The 21668-nt window shown below is 47.5% G+C and overlaps 1 protein-coding gene across 1 annotated transcript in view; it reads left to right on the top strand.

Moving 5' to 3' along the window:
- Window positions 1–21668, top strand: part of NCOR1 (nuclear receptor corepressor 1) — a 188040-nt gene that overhangs the window by 108946 nt on the left and 57426 nt on the right. Inside the window, 11 exon segments of the mRNA XM_060259485.1 lie at window positions 1384–1523; window positions 3563–3689; window positions 6450–7005; window positions 9465–9513; window positions 9515–9595; window positions 11860–12058; window positions 14595–14716; window positions 14718–14769; window positions 15658–15818; window positions 16580–16700; window positions 17239–17340. Coding sequence (XP_060115468.1) covers window positions 1384–1523; window positions 3563–3689; window positions 6450–7005; window positions 9465–9513; window positions 9515–9595; window positions 11860–12058; window positions 14595–14716; window positions 14718–14769; window positions 15658–15818; window positions 16580–16700; window positions 17239–17340 — 1710 coding nt within the window.

The following is a 21668-nucleotide window of genomic DNA, read 5'->3' as shown; positions in this document are numbered from 1 at the left end:
TTGCCGCTGGTTGCCCTGATACAGGGCTTGGCCACGGCACGTCGCTTGTGATACACTCGGCAGGGCACACTGTGACCCCAAGTCATGAGAGAAATTCCATGAGCCACAGGTCTGAGGTGAATGCCACCCACTGGAGCAGTGGCTTGTCCTGTTCACAGATTTGAGCTGCCCTACAGTATCAGGTGTGTTCTTCCTCAGTCGGATCTACCTTTGTCATGTCCAGGGCTTTTTGAACATATTGAAGCTGCCTTATACTGAATCAGACCCTGGGTCCATCAAAGTCAGTATTGTCTACTCAGACTGGCAGCGGCTCTCCAGTGTCTCAAGCTGAGGTTTTTCACGCCTACTTGCCTGGACCCCTTTTTAGTTGGAGATGCTGGGGATTGAACCTGGGACCTTCCGCTTACCAAGCAGATGCTCTACCACTGAGCCACCGTCCCTCCCCTTTTTGTAGCAGGTGCTCCTTTGCCTATTAGGCCACACACCTTGATGTAGCCAATCCTCCACGAGCTTACAGGTCTCTTAGTGTAGGGCCTACTGTAAGCTCCAGGAGGATTGGCTACATCAGTGGAGTGTGGCCTAATATGCAAAGCCATTCCTGCTCCAAAAAGCTCTGGTCATGTCTTTGTTTGCACTTGCAGTTCTTCTGGATTTTTGTTTTTTTTTCACGCTGTCGTTAGCTGGGTTTTGTTTTTGTTTTGACTTCCCTTTCCCACTGCTGGATTCTTCGGTGTTATCATTTCTTGGTTCACGGCCCGTGATTTTAAATTTGCGATGGATGCTTACCCGTGTTAGATGTGAGGAGGATAATTATATCAATGAGCAAAGTTTGAGTCCAGTGGCACCTTTAAGGCCAAGAAAGTTTAATTCTGGCTGGAAGCATACCCAGAATTGAACCTTGTTGGTTTTAAAGGTGCCACCAATCTCAATCTTTGTTCTGTTCCTTCAGACCAACGTGGCGCCCACCTGAATCTGTATTGATGATGTGTATCGGTATATATTCTTATGGCTGTTTTTTAAAGACTCTGCTCTATGACTGGACTTGCTTTCCATTTGTCTTCCGTATCCCTCTCATAAGAACCGAAAATTATTCTTCCTTTTTGAGGAGAACTTCTTGCATTAACATCTTTTAAGGACTCCTTGTGTATTGCAAGGGATTCTGGAAAGTGTTCTGGCATCATTAGTAGTCTTCTCAGTGAGGAATCACAGCATTTCCCCCCATTTTGAAAACTACTGACCAAGAAAATTGAACTGTTCATTTGATTGCCTGAACAAGACCTTTGTGGGGATTTATTTTTACTGGGCTTTTAAAAATGCTGTTGTGCTGCCTTTATTTTAAGAAAGGTGACACTTAAATAAATTTAACAAATTCTGTTTCAACAGGGTTAGTGGAACATGGGCGAAACTGGGCGGCCATAGCCAAAATGGTGGCAACGAAGAGCGAGGCCCAGTGTAAGAACTTCTATTTCAACTATAAAAGGAGGCACAACCTTGACAGTCTTCTTCAGCAATACAAGCAGAAAGTGAGTTGAGCCATCCTTATGGCATGTGCCTGGGGTGGGGAGAGATTTGTACAAGTGTGTACTTCCCCCAATGAATGGCAGGTGAGATGAAGTTTTGAGACCAGAGGGTGATTTGGGAAGCGCAGGACAAGAGACAAATCAGGGTCAGAACACAAGGAAAGAGGGTCAGTGAGAAGCTCAGGTGAGTTTTAAAGCAGGGGTGGCCAAACTTACTTAAAGTAACAGCGACATAAAATAAACATCAAATGTTTGTCAGATGTTTGAGAGCTGCAAGGAAGGAAGGCAAACAGATGGGGGAGGGAGGGGGAGGTGAAAAGAAAGAACATAAGAACATAAGAGAAGCCATGTTGGATCAGGCCAGTGGCCCATCCAGTCCAACACTCTGTGTCACACAGTGGCCAAAAAAATTATACACACACACACACACATATACACACTGTGGCTAATAGCCACTGATGGACCTCTGCTCCATATGCTTACCTGTTCCCCTCTTGAAGCTGTCTATGCTTGTAGCTGCCACCACCTCCTGTGGCAGTGAATTCCACATCGTAATCACACTTTGGGTGAAGAAGTACTTCCTTTTATCCGTTTTAACCTGACTGCGCAGCAATTTCATTGAATGCCCATGAGTTCTTGTATTGTGAGAAAAGGAGAAAAGGACTTCTTTCTCTACTTTCTCCATCCCATGCATTATCTTGTAAACCTCTATCATGTCACCCCGCAGTCGACGTTTCTCCAAGCTAAAGAGCCCCAAGCGTTTTAACCTTTCTTCATAGGGAAAGTGTTCCAACCCTTTAATCATTCTAGTTGCCCTTTTCTGGACTTTTTCCAATGCTATAATATCCTTTTTGAGGTGCGGTGACCAGAATTGCACACAGTATTCCAAATGAGACCTCACTATCGATTTTTACAGGGGCATTATGATACTGGCTGATTTGTTTTCAATTCCCTTCCTAATAATTCCCAGCATGGCGTTGGCCTTTTTTATTGCAGTCGCACACTGTCTTGACATTTTCAGTGAGTTGTCTACCACGACCCCAAGATCTCTCTCTTGGTCAGTCTCTGCCAGTTCACACCCCATCAACTTGTATTTGTAGTTGGGATTCTTGGCCCCAATGTGCATTACTTTGCACTTGTCCACATTGAACCTCATCTGCCACGTTGACGCCCACTCACCCAGCCTCAACAGATCCCTTTGGAGTGCCTCACAATCCTCTCTGGTTCTCCCCACCCTGAACAATTTAGTGTCATCTGCAAACTTGGCGACTTCACACTTCACAAGCAACTTTAACTTTAAATGCATTCTCCAAGCCACCAGCTTTAACACTAAAAATGTTGAACTCTTTCATAGTATTATTGTCAGACACATTGCAGCATATGGTTTCCGAAATCGTTTGCATTTATTCACATTTCTGTTCAAACTTGAAATTACTACTTGCTGTTGTTCTGCATCCCAGCTCTGACAAGTGTAACATACGGTCTTTAAAATATGTACTTACCGTGTCCTTTTAGAATTTTTGTGGTCCACTTTAAGGATTTTAGCTGTACACCTCAAATACAACGTGTGCTGAGACTCTTGCTGCCACAAAGGGCTGTATCCGTGAGACCCTTTGTGGTTGATACTGGGTGAATCTGGGAGGCTGTCTAATGTAGCTGATGCCACAGACCTAAAGGCAGAAAGAATGTTGAAGAACACGCGCAAAGCAAAAAAATAAATAAATAAATAACATTTTGTGGATCCCTGTGCATTTTGCAGTTTGCTTCGTCAGGGCATCGTTTCCAAAGATTTTTGCACTTTCCACCTTGAGCGATAAGGTGGGAAGTGAATAACTTTGGAAACAATCCCCCGATCCGCAAGAACTTAATAAATATTTGTTCGCTTTGCACCTGTTCTTCTACATCCTTTCTGCCTGCTGGAAGGACCATTTTTATTTTTAATTTTTTTGCCATAGACTTAAAGCCAGAAATGAGGGTTGCCACCACAGTCTGCGCGTAAAGAGAATGTAAGAAAGTTCCTTTCCCTTCTTTCTGCCTTCTAGTCTTCTCGAAGGCCTCGCGAGGAGCGTGAAGTGTCTCAGTGCGAGAGCGTGGCCTCGACTGTCTCTGCCCAAGAGGATGAAGACATCGAGGCATCCAATGAAGAAGAGAACCCGGAAGACAGCGAAGGTGATTCCAGAGGTCAGACGGATTTAGGATGCCAGTGGGCAAATCACTTCCCCCACCCCACCCCCAAGCATGCTGGTGCCAGGGCTTATTTTGTAGCAGGAACTCCTTTGCATCTTAGGCCACACACCCCTGATGTAGCCAATCCTCCTGGAGCTCACAGTAGGCCCTGTAAGAAGAGCCCTGTAAGGAATTCTAGCAGGACCTCCTTTGCATATTAGGCCACACACCCCTGATGTAGCCAATCCTCCTGGAGCTTACAGCAGGCCCTGTACGAAGAGCCCTGTAAGGAATTCTAGCAGGACCTCCTTTGCATATTAGGCCACACACCCCTGATGTAGCCAATCCTCCTGGAGCTTACAATAGGCCCTGTAAGAAGAGCCCTGTAAGCTCTTGGGGGATTGGCTACATCAGGGTGTGTGTGGCCTAATATGCAAAGGAGTCCCTGCTGCAAAAGAAAGCCCTGGCTGGGGCTAGGGATGAGACTGGCTGGCCTTCAAGTTGAAGCCCTCCAAAGTAGACAAAGACCTAGATGTGCCCCCTCTGCTTGCTCTTTCTGACTCTTAATGGCACTCAGCCCTTTAGCTGGTTGGTAGCACTGGCCCACTAGCTAATGCTGCAGCCTGGTGATGTAACACAATAATTGTCCCGAATCCAGTGTGAAGGTCTGAGCCGCTTCTTCTGCGAGCGTCCTCCTCACCGGCCAAAGCAGCATCAGAGACTTCAGAAGGAGCTGTCTGTCGGGATAAGAACAAGTAACAGGGGCAACTTATCTGCAGTAGTACAATGTTTATAAGGGAGTTCTGTGTTTAGCTCTATGGGTTTCAGACCTCACCTCTGTTTAACAGGACACTTATTTTTGGTCGTACAGTGAAGATCATCAGTGATGCAGTGGCAGCTGCCAACTTTTTAAAAAATCTGCACAACATCAGGTCTCCAGAGCCAGTTTGGTGTAGTGGTTAAGTGTGTGGACTCTTATCTGGGAGAACCGGGTTTGATTCCCCACTCCTCCACTTGCACCTGCTGGAATGGCCTTGGGTCAGCCATAGCTCTGGCAGAGTTGTCCTTGAAAGGGCAGCTGCTGTGAGAGCCCTCTCAGCCCCACCCACCTCACAGGGTGACTGTTGTGGGGGGAGAAGATACAGGAGATTGTAAGCCGCTCTGAGTCTCTGATTCAGAGAGAAGGGCGGGGTAAAAATCTGCAATTCTTCTTCTTCTTCTTCCAGTGGCCAATCAGAAACCTTGCTGGGCAAAAGCCCTATCTGGCTCCACCCATTTTCTAAAAACGCTTAGTGGGCACCATGTTGGGGAACCCTGGTCTGATGGCACCTCAAAGACTAACAGCATTTAATCCAATAAGACTTTTCATGAATTGCTGCTCTTCAGGCCAATCAACATTGTTTGACTATCCCTGGCCCAAAGGACGCCTGGCTTGCCTCGACCGGGGCCTTTTTGGCCCTGGCCCCGACCTGGTGGAATCAGCTTCCCACAGAGATTCAGGCCCTACTGGATTTACTACCATTCTGTAGGGCCTATAAAATGGAGCTATTCCCCCAGGCTTTTGACTGAGGCAAGCGGGCATCCTCGTTTCATTTTATTGATTATACCATCAAATTGGCCTCCCTGCACCGACTTACCATCCTGGCTGCTAGAGATCAGGCCGACATCTCTGACATTTAGGACACCTATGACATCTATGTCCTAACCTGTAAAATGTGCTTACACCATCCACGCTGTTTTATCCACTTGTTTTAACTGTTTTCATGGCTTTATTGTTGGCTTTTTAATTGTTCTATTATGTTGTAATCCGCCCTGAGCCCACTATGGGAAAGGCGGACTATAAATCCGCAAAATAAATAAAAAAAATAAAATGCCAAGCTGGGAGTTCTGAAGTGGTCGGTTATGGAGTGGGTGAAGGTTAATTCAGTCATGGGGGGGGGGGCCTTCAAGTGTAGGCTCATTAGGTGGGGAGGAAAAAGGAGGTAGAAAAGCGTGAACCCCGTTACAAAACTTCAAAGTGTGACCTCTCTATACATCTGAAACAGAATTAGCCGTTGCAAACGATGGGCGATGAGAAGGATTAGGGGTTCAGACAGATAAGCAAGGCGATAAGCGTAAGTGAAAATTAACTGATCACTTGGCACAAGGTTATAGCCTGGTAAAAACACACTAAAAGCAGCCAAACGAAATGGTTACAGAACAGATCTTGTTGAGTGGTTAAGAGATTGCTGCAAATAAGGAAAGCCGACTCTGCACAAGCAGGACGACACGTAGAATTTAATTTCTTGGCGAGTTCAAATTCACTTTTGACACCCTTGTATCCTTTGATATGAGAGCAGCGCCAGAGAAGCCAGCTCAAGCCTGTGAAGGGCTGTGGGGGGGCGGGGCACGGGGGAGAGGAAACTGGTGAGGGGACTGCATGAGGCCGTCTGTGCGGTCTGAATGACTGACAAGCATCTGGTCTTCAAGGCGGACATCTAGCTACAGCTGAGGAGGCTGTAAAGAGGGTTGTGGTCGTTAAGGCAGAAACCAGCGTTCTAGCCAAGGATCAGGAAGAAGGGGCAGGTTTCCCCAACAGTGATGTGACTTCACTCGTGTATTGCAGTGACGGAGTTGCGGGATTTACCCTCAAGCCCCCCCCCCCCCTCGAGGTATCAGGTCTGTTGTGTGCCGTATGGTACTGAGTAGGAATAATTTGGTATCCAGTTAATGCTGCTTAATTACTTTTTAGAACACTCACTCTTAACTTAATGCCTTTTCCAGGTGCCGAAAATAGCTCGGATACTGAAAGTGCTCCCTCACCTTCCCTGGTGGAAGCTGCCAAGCCCTCGGAAGATGGCCTGGCCGAGAACGGCTCTTCCAGGATAACCACTGAGGCAGCGATTGAACAGGAGTCGGCCATTAAAGCCACCCCGGTGGCATCCCCTCCCTTGCCAGCTCAGAGTATTAAGACGGCGGAAGATGAGAACGTTGAGCTGCAGGTGAAAGAGGAAGCCACGACTGAGGGGGAGGAATCCATGGAGGTGGAGAATCGCAGCCAGCCAATCGATACCAAGCCCATGCTCAACCTCGTTGTACACACCAAAGTGGAGCCCATCGAGGCTGAAGCGAGGCTTCCGGAAGACGTCCAGGTGAAGATGGAGATTGATGCCAAAGAAAGGGACGGGGGCAAGCCTAAAGAGAAGCTGGAGCCGGAAGACATGGACTTCGGTCCTGCCCAGCAGGCCAGTGCCCAGCGGATGGAACCCAACTCAGACAACGATTCCAGCGCCACCTGCAGTGCCGATGAGGAAGTGGATGGAGAACCCGAGAGGCAGAGGTGAGGCCAACTGCTGAAGACAAGGGTCCTTTGCGAGGAGGAGGGGGGAGGGAAGGATTATGCAAGTAAGGAAAGCCGACTCTGCACGAGCAGGACGACAGGTAAAATATACCACTTTTCTACCCGGTTGGGACTCAAAGTGGCTTTAGAACATCGTCCCCCCGTCTTCCATTTTCTCACACAGCAACCTTTGAGGTAAGCCAGGCTAAGAGTTTGTGATGGGCCCAAAGTCACCCAGTGAGTTTCCATGCTAGAAGTGAGGATTCGAACCCAAGTCTTCCAGGATCCTAGTCTGCCACTGGCTCTCAGGGAGTGCAGGCAGAAGGCATTTGGGTGCTGTGGCATGGTGTGTCCCAGCTGCCTTAGCATATTGTCTCTCTGAGCAAGGCTAGTCAAGCGGCTATCATCGTTTCCCGATAGAGGCATCTTCTGTAGCTGCAGGATTGTCACAGCTCTTTTCCCTCAAGCATTTTGAAAAACAGGAGTTAGCATAAGAATTCCTGTGCTGATTATGACCCCCAGCGCCATGGTGCCCAGAACCTAGCAGCCCCTGTGGTGCTCACACTCAATTTGGCAGAGTGTGTGCCTTCCCTGGTCATCCTTCTTCAACGCAGGGTGAGACACAAGCCTTTCAGGGGGCTGGAAGGAGCTCCAGCTGCTTTTGCTTTGCCCATGCAACTGTTACACTGAGTGGTCTTCATGGGGGTGGGGTGGGATTTTAATTCTCAGGATTATTACAGGGAACCTCCCATTTTAGCCTCAGGAGCATGCGGTCTCTTTGCCTCCTGCACGAAGCGCCACACTCCACCGCCTGCTTAATTTAGCTTTCTCGGTAATACTGGATTTAACTTCTTTTCCTTGGTAAAGGGAATGCTTTGGAGTAAGACATCGTAACAGCGCACAGTTAGAGTGAGTAGTTTAATTCCATGACTTACAAAACCGCCGTGTCCCACGGCAGTCAGTTCCACAGACCAATTATGTGATTGCACACTTTTAAAGAGTTTTCTCCCCCCCCCCCCCGCAAATGTCTCGAGCTCGTTTAAGGCAAAGAAGGTTCTTCATTACATTCCCTGCCCTGTTGGCCTAGTTGTAGCACCACCCCATATCGGGACCTTTGAAAAATGCCATATTGCTTAGCGTCCATTGGTAGACCTCCTCTGCTTTGCCCCTTTTGCTTTTATGCAAACAAGTTCCGTAAGTTCATCATGCAAAGAAGCGCTTCTCGTTGAACGTCCTGGATCTCTTTCTGTCAGCTCCACTGGGGAAACTGCCTGCTTTATCACGAGACGGAAATGTCTCTTTCCTCACTTTCCTTGACCTCTATAAATTTTGTAAATATCTAATTGTAGCAGAGATCTTAAAATACGTTGAAAGGATCTCCCTCTTTTAAAAGATTTCTGCTCCACTCTTTCCTCGAAGGTCTCAGAGCGGTGTGTCCCAGGATGAGTTTCAGTTGGCTGGATTATGTGCTTTTGGGACACTCCCTTGGCCTTCTGTCCTCTAACTCGAGAACATCAGAAGAAGTCCTGCTGCATCAGACCGCATGTCTGTCCCCTTTCTTGAAAGGGCTAGTTATTGCATGGAAGGACCATAAACAGGAGCACAAGGCAAAACATTCCCCATTCCCCCCCCCCATCCCCAAGTATCTGGCATTCAGAAGTACACTCCCACTAACGGTGGAGTTTCCATTTAGCTATTGATGGACCTTTCCTTGATGAATGTGCCTAATTGCCTTTCGATGCCATTTGAACTCGTGGCGGTCATGGCTTCCCATGGCAGTGAGCGCTACAAGCCAGTGATGCAGCTGCACACATTTTGTTTGGTTGGATGAGTCTGTTTCATTTTTCTCTCTCTATTGCTCCTGAGCTCACCCCAAGAATGTTCAAAGAGAAGTTGTCAAGTCAGTTAACACAGAGGAAGAGTCTGGTCTAGGTTTATTTAAAAAAAAAAACTGGTGGGAAACCTGGCCCTGAAGCTGCCACCAGAGTGCTGAAGACGGCAGTGCAGCTGCTGGATTGCACCCAGTTTTGCTTTTAAAATTAGCTCGGCTTAATTCATCTGTGGGCTTGCAGCCAGCAGTTTCATTGCTTATTTCATTCCAGGATGTGTTCTTCAGCCGCCTTCACCTTTGTAGCTCCTGATCACTCCCTGGCTCTTCTCATTTTCCTTCCTCTTCCAAACCTGTTTTTATGGATGCCTGCTTTCCCTGCTCTCTCCTTTCCTTGGCTTCCTGCCTGCCTTGTCCCTCTCTAGAATCAGAGCAGCTCCACCAATAGTTGCCTGAGACCCCTTCATGACACACAGTCAGGTGAACCAATCCCTGCAAGAAGCTTCATTGCCACTGCCGCCCCCAAAGTACCTTACTGTCCAGATCAATTGAATTTATCAAGTGCACTTTCGCTGCCTGAACCCTTGCCAGGTTCTTCAGTTCATCTTTTTGAATGTAAATCTCCTTCCAGAATGTACACCATGGACTCAAAGCCTTCCCTGCTGAACCCGACGGGGGCCTCTGCTAGTGTCCTCCACCATCAAGCAAGGGCAGATGGACCTGCAGCAGCTTCAGCATCGGGCCGCCATAATTCCACCCATGGTATGTTCTTAGGGGGAGCGAGTACCCCACTTATCTCTGGTACTGCATCACAGTGTTGTTCACAGTTCTCTGCAGGGATCCTGCAACACCTGAGAGCTCAAAGCAGCCCTCAGTTCCTGTAAGCCAACAGGTATTTCTTGGAACGAATCTTGCATCATTGGAGCACTCGAGTGCTGCACTAGCCAAAGCCCTTTGTGGGGGGACTGCTTTACGAAGGGGGGGATTGACAGGCCTAAGATCCCTTATTGCAAAAATCATTGCCAGAGGAGCTGGCATGTACCATATCACCCCTCCCTTTTTTTCCCCCTTTAGCAATTGATATGACCACTTCTTGGGCTGGATTTGGCCCAAGGGCTTCTTGGTACTAACCAGGGCTTTGCATATTAGGCCACACACCCCCGTGATGTAGCCAATCCTCCAGGAGCTTACAGTAGGCCCTGTACTAGGAGCCCTGTAAGCTCCAGGAGGTTTGGCTGCATCAGGGGTGTGTGGCCTAATATGCAAAAGAGTTCCTGCTACCAAAAAAAAAACCCGTGGTCCTAATGCCCCTTAAGCCTAAAGCATTGAGTTTGGAGGTGGGAACCTCAAGTTCAAATCTCCACTCAGTTGTAGAAAAAAAACAGCTGGTTCCTTTTGAGCAAGTGACACTTTTTCTTTGGCTGTTTGGCTGAAGTTGTCTCATGGGATGGTTATGTTGATGCTTTGGGCTCTTTATAGGAAAGGTGGGTGAATCTGAAATAATTCTGCAGACCGAAGTTTGAGTCCAGTGGTACCTTTAAAACCAACAAAGTTTTATTCCGGGTATAAACTTTTGTATGTACACATGCACACAAAAGCTTTATATCATGAATAAAACTTTGTCAGTCTTACAGGTGCCAATGGAGCCAAACTTCGTTCTGCTGCTTCAGACCATCATGATTACCCACCTGATTCCATAATTTGGCAGCGTTTACACTGGAAATTGGGTTGCCAGGAGACAGTTGAGGGAAGTTGGTGGTGCAGATAACTGGAAGGGCTTGGGAAAGCGGGAGTGGCATTTGCCAGGACGCAAACTGAGGGCCACTCCATGCTGAGAAAAAAGAAGGCTTAGATGTCTAGTTTCAGGGATCTTGTGTCACAGCATTCAGGATAGTTTAGGAGAAACCTCTTCTGCATCCTCTGTGTAGGCTGTGGAGTGGTTCAGCAGGAATGGGATCGGACTGGTGGGCTTGCTGGCTTATTTTTTTTTTGGTCCTTGCTTGTACCCAGACTTCAAAGTTCTCACCCAGCTGGGAGAGCTGTGCGTTGGCTGTGCTTCAGACATCAGCTCCCATGATTTAAGTGCCTCACTGAACAGTGCTTTCCTTCACATAGTGAAAAGTAGCATGTCCAGAAAAAGGCTTAGCTAGAACCCAATATGTGTAATGGTAGGAGTCAGGAATTTTGTGTAAGAGGTGATGGGTTTGTTTTTATGATTTTGTTTTTGTTTGTATTAAGCTGGTCGGATGACCGTGAATAAAGAACTACTACTACCCTTTAAAAAAAAAAACTTAAATTTTTTTATTATTCTTTTTCAAAATTTCAGCTTTGCCAACATACAAATAATATAAAACAGCAAATCAACAAATATTAAGCAATACTTTGGTAATACAGAAGGCATATCAACAAAATCTAAATGAAATAAGCAAATGAACCCAGATACAGTCTAGCATTAGCCAAAAGGAGTAGGTTGATGGTTATACAAATGACGTTAATATAAGATAAAGGCCAAGTATTTTCTTGGCATTCTATTCTGCTTTGAAGGTTTTTCATTGACGTGTTCGAAAAAGGTGAACCATTTTTCCAAAAATGTATCCCCTGCCGTAGGGTTCTCACTTAATAAAATTTGTGAAGCAATTTTATCCTGAATCACAATGTCCCGTAATTTTTGAAACCACAAAGTAAGGGGAGGGAATTTTTTACCGTTTTCCAATGTTTAGCTAGTAAGATTTTTCCTTATTAGTAGGGAGATAAGTTCCTCTTTGAGAGGAGTGAATTTGTTGTGTGGCCAAAAGTTTAAAAGGATAGATTCTGGGGAGCGAGGGAGAGTCATTTATTATAACCTCGATCTTGTCACTGGAACCCTTTTTTGTTCCTGCAGCCAGTGCAGTGGCCCAGACTTGGCCACAAGATCCAAGGGGTGTATTAAATCACTGTGCTTGCCGTTTAAAGGGTGGTAGCGAGAGCTGAATCGGTAGCGGTGCTGTGTGGTTGTCCTTCAGTCCCGCGGTTTCCCTCTCCTGCAGGTCTCTTCTACGTTGCAAGGGCTGCCGCAGGGGATCCCGATGAGCGGCTACACGCTCTTGCATCAGCACATCAAGGCCGTGCACAAGTCCACCATGCTGGAGGACCAGCAGCGCCAGCGGCAAGACCAAATGGACGTGGATTGCCGGAGATCTGCCAGCCCCTGTGGCACATCCAAGAGCCCCAATGTAGAGTGGGACGGTAGGTGAACTTGATTATCTGTACCCCGTTAGTGCCCGAAAAGATCCTGGGGAAGGTTGTTTCCTTCAGCTCACTGAGGAGATGAGAGGCCGCAGAAAACAAAAATAGTTTAAAAGTTATCATGGGGCAGCCATGTTGGTCTCAACTAGACTCAAGTCCGGGAACACCTTAGAGACCAACAAGATTTTTAGAGTATCACCTTCAGGGCTTTTTTTTTTTTTTTTTGTAGCAGGGACTCCTTTGTATATTAGGCCACACACATCCTGGTGTAGGCTGTCCTCCAAAAGCTTACAGGGCTCTTCTTACAGGGCCTACTGTAAGCTCTTAGAGGATTGGCTACATCAGAGGACGTGTGGCCTAATATGCAAAGGAGTCCCTGCTACTAAAAGAAAAGCCCTGGATCACCTTTGGGGAACCTTTGCTCCCTTCATCAGACGTCACGAGCGCAGAATCTGTAAAAGTCACTTGCCCGAGTAGGATGAAGATTCACTGCTATATCCAGTAGTCAAGCGGGTGGCTTAAACTTGTTGGGAAAGCAGCAAAGCCAAGATGTAGACATACAAAGCAGGGGTTGTGGCTTACCGGCTGGATTCCCCAGGCGTGCAGGGAAAGACTGTAAAGGTAATCAAAAGAAGAAAAGAACTCCTCCCCCCCAAAAAGGCACAATAAGGCCTGAATGTGTTCTGAGAGGCACAGAATGTTTTCTTGAATACTGGGGGATTCTCCAATTACATCTGGTCTTGTCTGCAAGTGGATCCACACTAAAAGAAGAAGATTGCCGATTTATACCTCACCCTTCTCTTTGAATCAGAGACTCAGAGTGGCTTACAATCTCCTATATCTTCTCCCCCCCACAACAGACACCCTGTGAGGTGGGTGGAGCTGAGAGGGCTCAGCTGCCCTTTCAAGGACAACTCCTGCGATAGCTATGGCTGACCCAAGGCCATTCCAGCAGCTGTAAGTGTAGGAGTGGGGAATCAAACCCGGTTCTCTCAGATAAGAGTCTGCACACTTAACCACGACACCAAACCACTACAGTTTCCATCGTTTTGCAATTTATTTATAATTTAGATTAGATTAGATTTGTATTCCACCCTTCTCTGAATTCACAGAGTTTATTATTAGGTATAATGATAAGCCTAACAGTTAAAATAGTAAGGAACCCCGTAGTGCAGAGTGGTCAGCTGCAGTACTGCAGTCCAAGCTCTGCTCACGACCTGAGTTCGATCCCGGCGGAAGCTGAGTTCAGGTAGCTGGCTCCAGGTTGACTCAGCCTTCCTCAGCCTTCCATCCTTCTGAGGCCTGTAAAATGGAGTACCCAACTTGCTGTGGGGAGAGCGTAGATGACTGGGAAGGCGATGGCAAACCACCCCCTTAAAAAAGTCTGCCGTGAAAACCTCATAATGCGACGTCACCCCCGGAGTCAGAAACGACTGGTGCTTGCACAGGGGACTGCCTTTACTTTTTTATAATGATAAGCATTGAAATTTAATGATACACAGCAACATAATCTTTTAAGAACATAAGAATGAGCCTTGTGGATTAGACCAAAGGCATTCTTGTCCTGCATTCTCTCAAGTAACAGTACCCTGGGGAAGCTGGCAAGCACAGCATGATGGTGGTGATGATCCTATAAGCGGTATACTGCCTCTGATTATGGAGTCTCAGCTCAGCTATTGCGGCCGATAGCTTTGGTTAGTTCTCTCCTCCCTGCATCTGCCTAATCGTTTTATATTAAAGTCATCTGAACTACTGACATTGATCACAATATCCAGCAGCAGCAGGTTCCCACCATATAGGGACCTTAGAGACGAACAAGACCTTAAAAACGCACTACTTTTTTTGTTTCCTTTGGTGGATTCTCCTGCCGCTCGGCTTCAAAAGCCAAATTCCAAGTGGCAGATGGCTGTATTGTGTCAAGCACAAGATAGAACAATTTTGCTGTGTTCCCTCTGTTTATGTCCGTGGCTGCCTCTCAGTCTAGCACAGGGGTGGCCAAACTATGGCTCAGGAGCCACATGTGGCTCTATCACATATATTGTGCGGCTCTCAAACCCCCCCCCCCCCCCCCATCCGTTGGCTGGCTTGGAGAAGGCATTTCTCTCTTTAAATCACTTCTCCAAGTCAAGGCACCTGGTGGCTTGGAGAATGCATTTTAAAGTTAAAGTAGTTTTCTTTCCACCTGCGCCTCCCCTCCCCATCTATATGTCTGCCTTCCTCCCTCCCTCCCTCCCTCCCTCCCTCCCTCCCTCCCTTCCTTCCTTCCTTCCTTCCTTCCTTCCTTCCTTCCTTCCTTCCTTCCTTCCTTCCTTCCTTCTTCCTTCTTCCTTCCTTCCTTCTTCCTTCCTTCCTTCCTTCCTTCCCACAACGATGTTCATGTCTTGTGGCTCTCAAACATCTGATGTATATTCTATGCTGCATTGTGCAGGGGGTGGACTAGATGACCCTGGAGGTCCCTTCCAACTCTGTGATTCTATGCTGCTCTTATATGAAGCAAGGTTGGCCACTCCTGGTCTAGCACATTCTACTTCCACAGGGAAACCAGTTGCCTACATGCCTTACACTGACGTAAAGCGTGCCATGGAACAAGAAGCGCAGATGCAGAACGCGATGGTCAGATCTGCCTCACCCTATCGCCTGTCTCCGAGGGAGGTCAGCAAAAGCCTCTCCACAGCCCGATTTGAATGCCGCTCGCTACAGTGTTCCACCAGGTATTTTGCTTCCCACAGAATATAGCTGCTTCACTTGCCTGCTCAGTTTAGAGATTTGTTTTCTCAACCTATAGGTACACATGCCACATGCAAAAATCTGGAACAGGCAAAGCAAATCCTTCTGGGTGAAATTAAAGCTGCAAGCCTATACACATCGACTTGGAAGCAGGTCCAGTAAAATTGGTTGGGACTTAATTTTGAGTAAACGTTCCTAGGAGGCCGCTGTCAGTATGTTTGCTAACATTTTGGTATAATTCCCCTTCCAGTCATTTTGAAGGATTTCAGCAGTATGTATAAACGCTTTTCAAAAGCAGTGAACTGGAAGGATTTTCTTTCACCCAAGAAGGATAGAAACTTTTTTTGTATTTTTACGTGTACGTGTATGTGTGAGAGTGTTTGTGTATCCGGAATTCATGGTGACCTCTGGTGACTGACCCTACTGGAGCATGGAGGATATTCAGACGGGTGGCTGAATAAAGCCTGCCTCTGCCCCCCCAGCTCTGGTATTCCAAGGAAGTCTCCCTTCCAAGTACTTGCCAGAGTCAACCTTGCTTAGCCACTGAGATCCGATGAGGTTGGGCTTGCCTGGCTACCCAGGTTGCCCTGACTGAGGGATAGAAACTTGCAATTTTTAAAGCAGACGCTCTCCCAAGATTTGTGAAAGCGGGCAGAGTCCAGGTTAGTGGAAAAAACTATGCTTACAGAGTAAGCAGAGCCCTATTTATAATCTGCTAAAACATTCTTTGTGTGAACGTGCGGTTTCATTATCATCGCTGCTTTTAATAGGCAACTTTTAAATACCTTGCTGTATTTTAGGAATCAGACTCTAGAAATGTTCCGCAAGTTGACTAAAGCATCTTTATTTCTCTCCCTCCACCCCCATCCCAGTTCTTCAACCAGCTCCTCATCAAGTAATAACCAGCCTACCTGAAGGGGTCCGTCCCCCAACAACGCGGCCCACCAGACCTCCACCCCCGCTGATTCCATCTTCCAAAACAGTGATGCCGTCAGAGAAACCATCTTTCATTATGGGAGGCTCCATCTCACAAGTAAGGGAGAAGTCAGCAACGCTGTGTCTTAACAGGCAGCTTTTAAAATTTCTTATTTCATACTAGAAGGCTGGAAGACGATGTGTGAAGCATAAGTGAGGTTTTTTGAGGCTCTTGTAGTCTCCTTTATCCACATTGTATGTGTAGTAGGTTTCCGGGCTGCTTTTCCAATTCCTTGAAGTGCCCCAAACTGTAAAACAATAAAATAACATTGGGCTGCATCCTGCAATTTCATAGCGTCACAGTGGCTGTGTGCAAGGTGCCTTCCTTTGACGCAAGATGTTTTTGGGTCAGTGGAAGGTGCTTTGCACAAGGGGATTGTGTGGATGCTGACAAAGTGAAATGGCTGACTCTAATCCATAAATATGTGGATGAAATCAGCACAAGAAGGCAGTCACTCAGCCACCAATTGAATTATCTAATAGCCTTCTGAAATATAACCATCTCAAGGACGGTGTGACAGTTATGAAGAGATTACATTGATCTTTCCTCCTGGGAAAGGGAGGGGGCAGCAGCTGAGAAGGCCCTGCAGAGAGACCCTCAGAACCAGCCCCTGGGTCCTGTAGATCCCTGCATTGGATGGATAGAGCTGACCCTAGAATCTCTCAGCCAGGGTTTGACAGCACAGATGAAGGCTTATCAAGCTAGGATCTGGCCACTGGAATGCCGAATCCATGCGACTGGTATTGTTATCTGGCTTGGTGTGATAATACAGCTCAAAGCCGCGGCCAGTCGCATTATAAGTCCTTTTTCCTTCCAAGGGCACACCTGGAACTTACTTAACATCCCACAGTCAGTCGCCTTACGGCCAAGAGCCACCAAAGCCATCCGTGGGTTCCATATCGCTAGGCCTGCCGCGGCCCCAGGAGTCTGCCAAAGCAGGTAAGAGCACGGAGAAGATGATGTGCGGACAGCCAAGCTTCCGTCTTCACACGGCTTTTTCCTTCTGTACTCTGGCAGTAATGGCTAGAAAGGCCGTAGAGTCCACCCTCCGAAGCAACCGTTTTCTGCAGAGGAACTGAGCTCTGCGGACCGGAAATCACCTGTAATTTGATGCTGTACCTTGAGGTTGTAAGCCCTCGGTATGGAAGAGGCAAAGGCAAGGTTGGGGCAGGGTTGAATGTATGCAGCTATGTGCACATTAAGCTTTAGAATAAGCTTTATCATTATTTTTGACATGACCACCACATCTGGGTTCGGGGGCACTTTTTGAGGGCCCGCGATGGATGCCGGCTTCTTGTGTTTTCATCCCCTGAAGCCCGAGCCCCAGCAATTTTCCCATTTTAAAAAAAACAGCTCCACGTAGCTGCCAGTGTGTGGACCTCGGTTGTTGGCATCTGTGCAAGGCGTAGACATTCTCTGTGAGTCGCCATAATAGGGACCCACCCACCCCCAACTTGTTTTGTTTTCTCCTGTCAAGCATCCATGCCGTACATCAAGCAAGAAGAATTCTCTCCCAGGAGCCAGAACTCCCAACCCGAGGGCCTGTTAGTCAGGGCCCAACATGAAGGTGTGGTTCGAGGTAAGTAACCCCCAAATCAGTTTGTTCAGCAAACGGTTACAAGGAGGCTGATGTGTTCTGAAACCGAGAAATTGCATTCCCTTTGCTGTAACGGCTGCAGTGGGATCTCCTCAGGACGGAGGTGGATGCTGTTGCATCCCTAAGTGGCTGTCCCATCCAAAGGGAAGCACAAGAAGCCTCTAGGAAAAGAGATTGGGATTAGAACGGCCAGCCCTGCAGCTGTAACCTCCAGGAGCTCTTGAGGGTGGAGCCGGAGGAGCAGGAGTGTCACAAACCCCTTGATGTCACTTTCCTTTTATCATGCGGGAGTGGCCTTACAGTGTCCACGGCACTCTAGGAATTCCCCCAGTTTCCTGTAGGAAAGTCCATAGTGCTTGGAGAAATTCCTAGATCATCATGGACAATGCAATGGAAGCGGTGCTTTGTTTTTCTCCCTCTGCTCAATAGATAGGGAGAGCCAGTTTGGTGTAGTGGTTAAGTGTGCGGACTCTTACCTGGGAGAACCGGGTTTGATTCCCCACTCCTCCACTTGCACCTGCTAGCATGGCCTTGGGTCAGCCATCTCTCTGGCAGAGGTTGTCCCTTAAAGGGCAGCTGCTATGAGAGCCCTCTCCAGCCCCACCCACCTCACAGGGTGTCTGTTGTGGGGGAGGAAGGTAAAGGAGATTGTGAGACGCTCTGAGACTCTTCGGAGTGGAGGGTGGGATATAAATCCAATATCATCATCTTATTCTTCTAGATCGAGCAGAGCTGATAGGGATGAGTGGGAGCGGGAAGTTGCCTGCCTATGGCAAGCGTAACTGAGGTGGAGGACAGGGTTTGGTCTCAAAGGTTGGGGAGGGGGAGGGTTGTAACTCCAAGACCTGACCTGAAACCAAAAAGTTAGGATTTGGCTTCCATATTCTTTGAACATATATATATGAACATGCGAAGCTGCCTTCTACTGAATCAGACCCTCGGTCCATCAAAGTCAGTACTGTCTACTCAGACTGGCAGCGGCTCTCCAGGTTCTCAAGCGGAGGTTTTTCACGCCTACTTGCCTGGACCCTTTTTAGTTGGAGATGCCAGGGATCGAACCTGGGACCTTCTGCTTACCAAGCAGATGCTCTACCCCTGAGCCACCGTCTCTCCTATGGTCCCTTTGGTTTATTCTTGCGATTTGTTACAACATTCTTAACACCAAGACTACATTTTTCTGCAGCTGTTAGCCTTATGGGACCTGTGTGTCTTCTTTAGTGTCGGGTTAATGACCGGCCGTTAGATTCTCAAAGTGGAGCCTGCCTCTCTGTCCCCAACAGCCCACGGGGCAGCCTGTGAATCCCATTAAGTCTGCATCGCATCCTGTTTTCCTTTTATGAATCTGCAGAGAAGGGCTTCTCAAATATCCCCCACCCTATTTGTTTCTGTGCTGAACATCTCATTCTGGGGAGCTCAAGAGTTTGCTTGCTATTTTGTGATAGCTCATACCTAATTGAAACATGCTGCATTACCATTGAGGGGGCTGAAAGGTAATTCTGGAGAACTACTAAAGCAGAGCCAGATGCTTTAGCATGCCAAGTGCAAAATTTTTAGTTTTTATTAAGACCGTTACAACTTAAACATGGAACAGTGACTGTAACAACACGTTATACAGCCGTTTGTAATGGAGGAGAGGTCTGTCAGTGGCTACTAGCCATGGCAACTAAAGGGTCCTCCATCGTCAAGAGATATCTGGTGCCAGGAGGCAACATCAGGGAAAGGCCTCGATGCCCTGTTGTTGGTCCACCAGAGGAACTGGTTGGCCACTGTATGAGACAGATGCTGGTCTAGATGGACCCTTAGTGGTCTGATCCAGTAGGGCTCTTCTTATGTTCTTAACATCAGGGGAAGGCCTTGGCCTCTATGCCCCGTTGTTGGCCCTCCGGAGGAACTGATTGGCCACTGTGTGAGACAGGAGGCTGGAGTAGATGGACCATTAGTCTGATCCAGCAATGCTCCTCTTACGTTCTTATGAAGGCCTTGGCCTCTATGCCTTGTTGTTGAGGAACTGGTTGGCCACTCTGAGATAGGATGCTGAACTAGATGGATCCTTGGTCTGATCCAGCAAGGCTCTTCTTACATTCTTGTGTTCTTACCTACTACCAAATGCTACTATTACACATTATTGTTATTGTGCACTTTATTGTGCACTATACACTAAGGCAAATTTCATCCAGTTGCATATTTTCGATATTTGGAAAAGCTGTTAATCTAGTCAGTTTGAACAGTTCTTTTGTTTGATCTGGCCATTTGCTCTCTTGTGATTTTTTAAAAATACCTCAACCCCCCCCCCCCCTCTTTTAAACAGCAGAAGCTTTCCCCCCACCAACTCCCTGGTGACACATCACAGACTGCTTTTAAATGTCTTCTCAGTTTCAAAAACAATTCGTTGAATGACATGGCAGGGAGAGGAGGGTTGTATAATATGTATCTGTGTGATTCAAGTCCAAAAATCTGCTGGGGGAGTACAGAGCTATCCATGGGACACCTTAGAACCACCACCCCCCCATACACACACATAATTAGTATTGTCAATGTTGTCTATGTGTGCATTCTACACACAACAAAGCCAGGATGGTGTAGTGGTTTTAAGTTTGGGGCTAGGAGATCTGGGTTCAGATTTCCTCCACCACCACGAAGCTTATTGGGTGACCTCGGGCCAGTTGTACATTCTCAACCTAAACCTGCCTCCCAGGTTGGTCCAGGATGGGTAGCTGAGTGAAGAAGAAGAAAACCACCTACCTCAAAGGGTGTCTGTTGTGGGGCGAGAAGATAAAAGGAGATTGTAAGCCACTCTGAGTCTCTGATACAGAGAGAAGGGTGGGGTTTAAATCTGCAATTCTTCTTGGAGGATTGGCAACATCAGGGGTGTGTGGCCTGAAAGCTAGTTTGGTGTAGTGGCTAAGTGTGCGGACTCTTATCTGGGAGAACCGGGTTTGGTTCCCCACTCCTCCACTTGCACCTGCTGGAATGGCCTTGGGTCAGCTATAACTCTGGCAAAGGTTGTCCTTGAAAGGACAGCTTCTGGGAGAGCTCTCTCAGCCCCACCTACCTCACAGGGTGTCTGTTGTGGGGGGAGAAGATTGTAAGCCGCTCTGAGTCTCTGATTCAGAGAGAAGGACGGGGTATAAATATGCAGTCTTCTTTGTATATACCATGTTCTGTACTTGAGCTGCTTGGTAAAATAGGCATCCTTATCTCAAAAATGTAACCAGTGTTGTTAAAGAGCCAGGGGAAGGGGGGGGGGGGAGAGAACTAAATGGATCAGTTGCGAAATAAATAAGTTACATCAGGGGTGGCCAACTGTAGCTCTCGAGATGTTTTTTTTTTGCCTACAACTCCCATCAGCCCCAGCCATTGGCCATGCTGGCTGGGGCTGATGGGAGTTGTAGGCAAAAACATCTGGAGAGCTACCGTTGGCAACCTCTGAGTTACAAAATAGTGCAAAATGGAATATCAGTACTTTTGCACACACACAAGGCTGCCTAAACATAACACAGATGATAATGCCTACACAGTATGATTCTAGAGCTGCTTAATAAATAAGATAAGCGTACAGATTCAATAGAAAACTCATCTGTAGAGGTTCACAAAATTAAACACGAGATGTAATCATCAGTTGTTGCCATGTCTGATACTCTTATCAGACAGTATCAGACATATGCCGTTTTCGCACACAGCTTACCTCGCAGTCACAATCCTGTTCCCTCCGCAGCATCCGGTCGGATTTCCCACCATCTGCGCCAAAGTTACAGGACGTGCCGCAGCTTTTGCATAGCAAACGTAAACCGCTAAAACCCAGTTTACGTTTGCTACGCAAAAGCCGCGGCACTTCCTGTAACTCTGGCGCAGATGGTGGGAAATCCAACAGACGCTGCGGAGGGATCAGGATTGTGACTGTGAGGTAAGCTGTGTGCGAAAACGGTCATAGAGAGAGCCAGTTTGGTGTAGTGGTTAAGTGTGCGGACTCTTATCTGGGAGAACCGTGTTTGATTCCCCATTCCTCCACTTGCAGCTGCTGGAATGGCCTTGGGTCAGCCATAGCTCTTGCAGAAGTTGTCCTTGAGAGGGCGGCTGCTGTGAGAGCCTCTCCAGCCCCACCCACCTCACAGGGTGTCTGTTGTGAGGGAGGAAGGTAAAGGAGATTGTGAGCCGCTCTGAGACTCTGGAGTGGAGGGTGGGATATAAATCCAATATCATCATCATCATCCCATAACAGGAAGGATTTGCGTTGAGGATCCAGTTTACTTGCAAATTGTCATAAGGGTACTTGGAGGGAGGGTGGGTGTCGCTGCATTTGTATGACTGGT

Source organism: Heteronotia binoei, chromosome 18 (genome assembly GCF_032191835.1).
Source record: "Heteronotia binoei isolate CCM8104 ecotype False Entrance Well chromosome 18, APGP_CSIRO_Hbin_v1, whole genome shotgun sequence".
Lineage (NCBI taxonomy): Eukaryota > Metazoa > Chordata > Lepidosauria > Squamata > Gekkonidae > Heteronotia > Heteronotia binoei.
The sequence above is the reverse complement of the archived record's forward strand: the minus strand, read 5'-3'. Positions and strand labels throughout refer to the sequence as shown.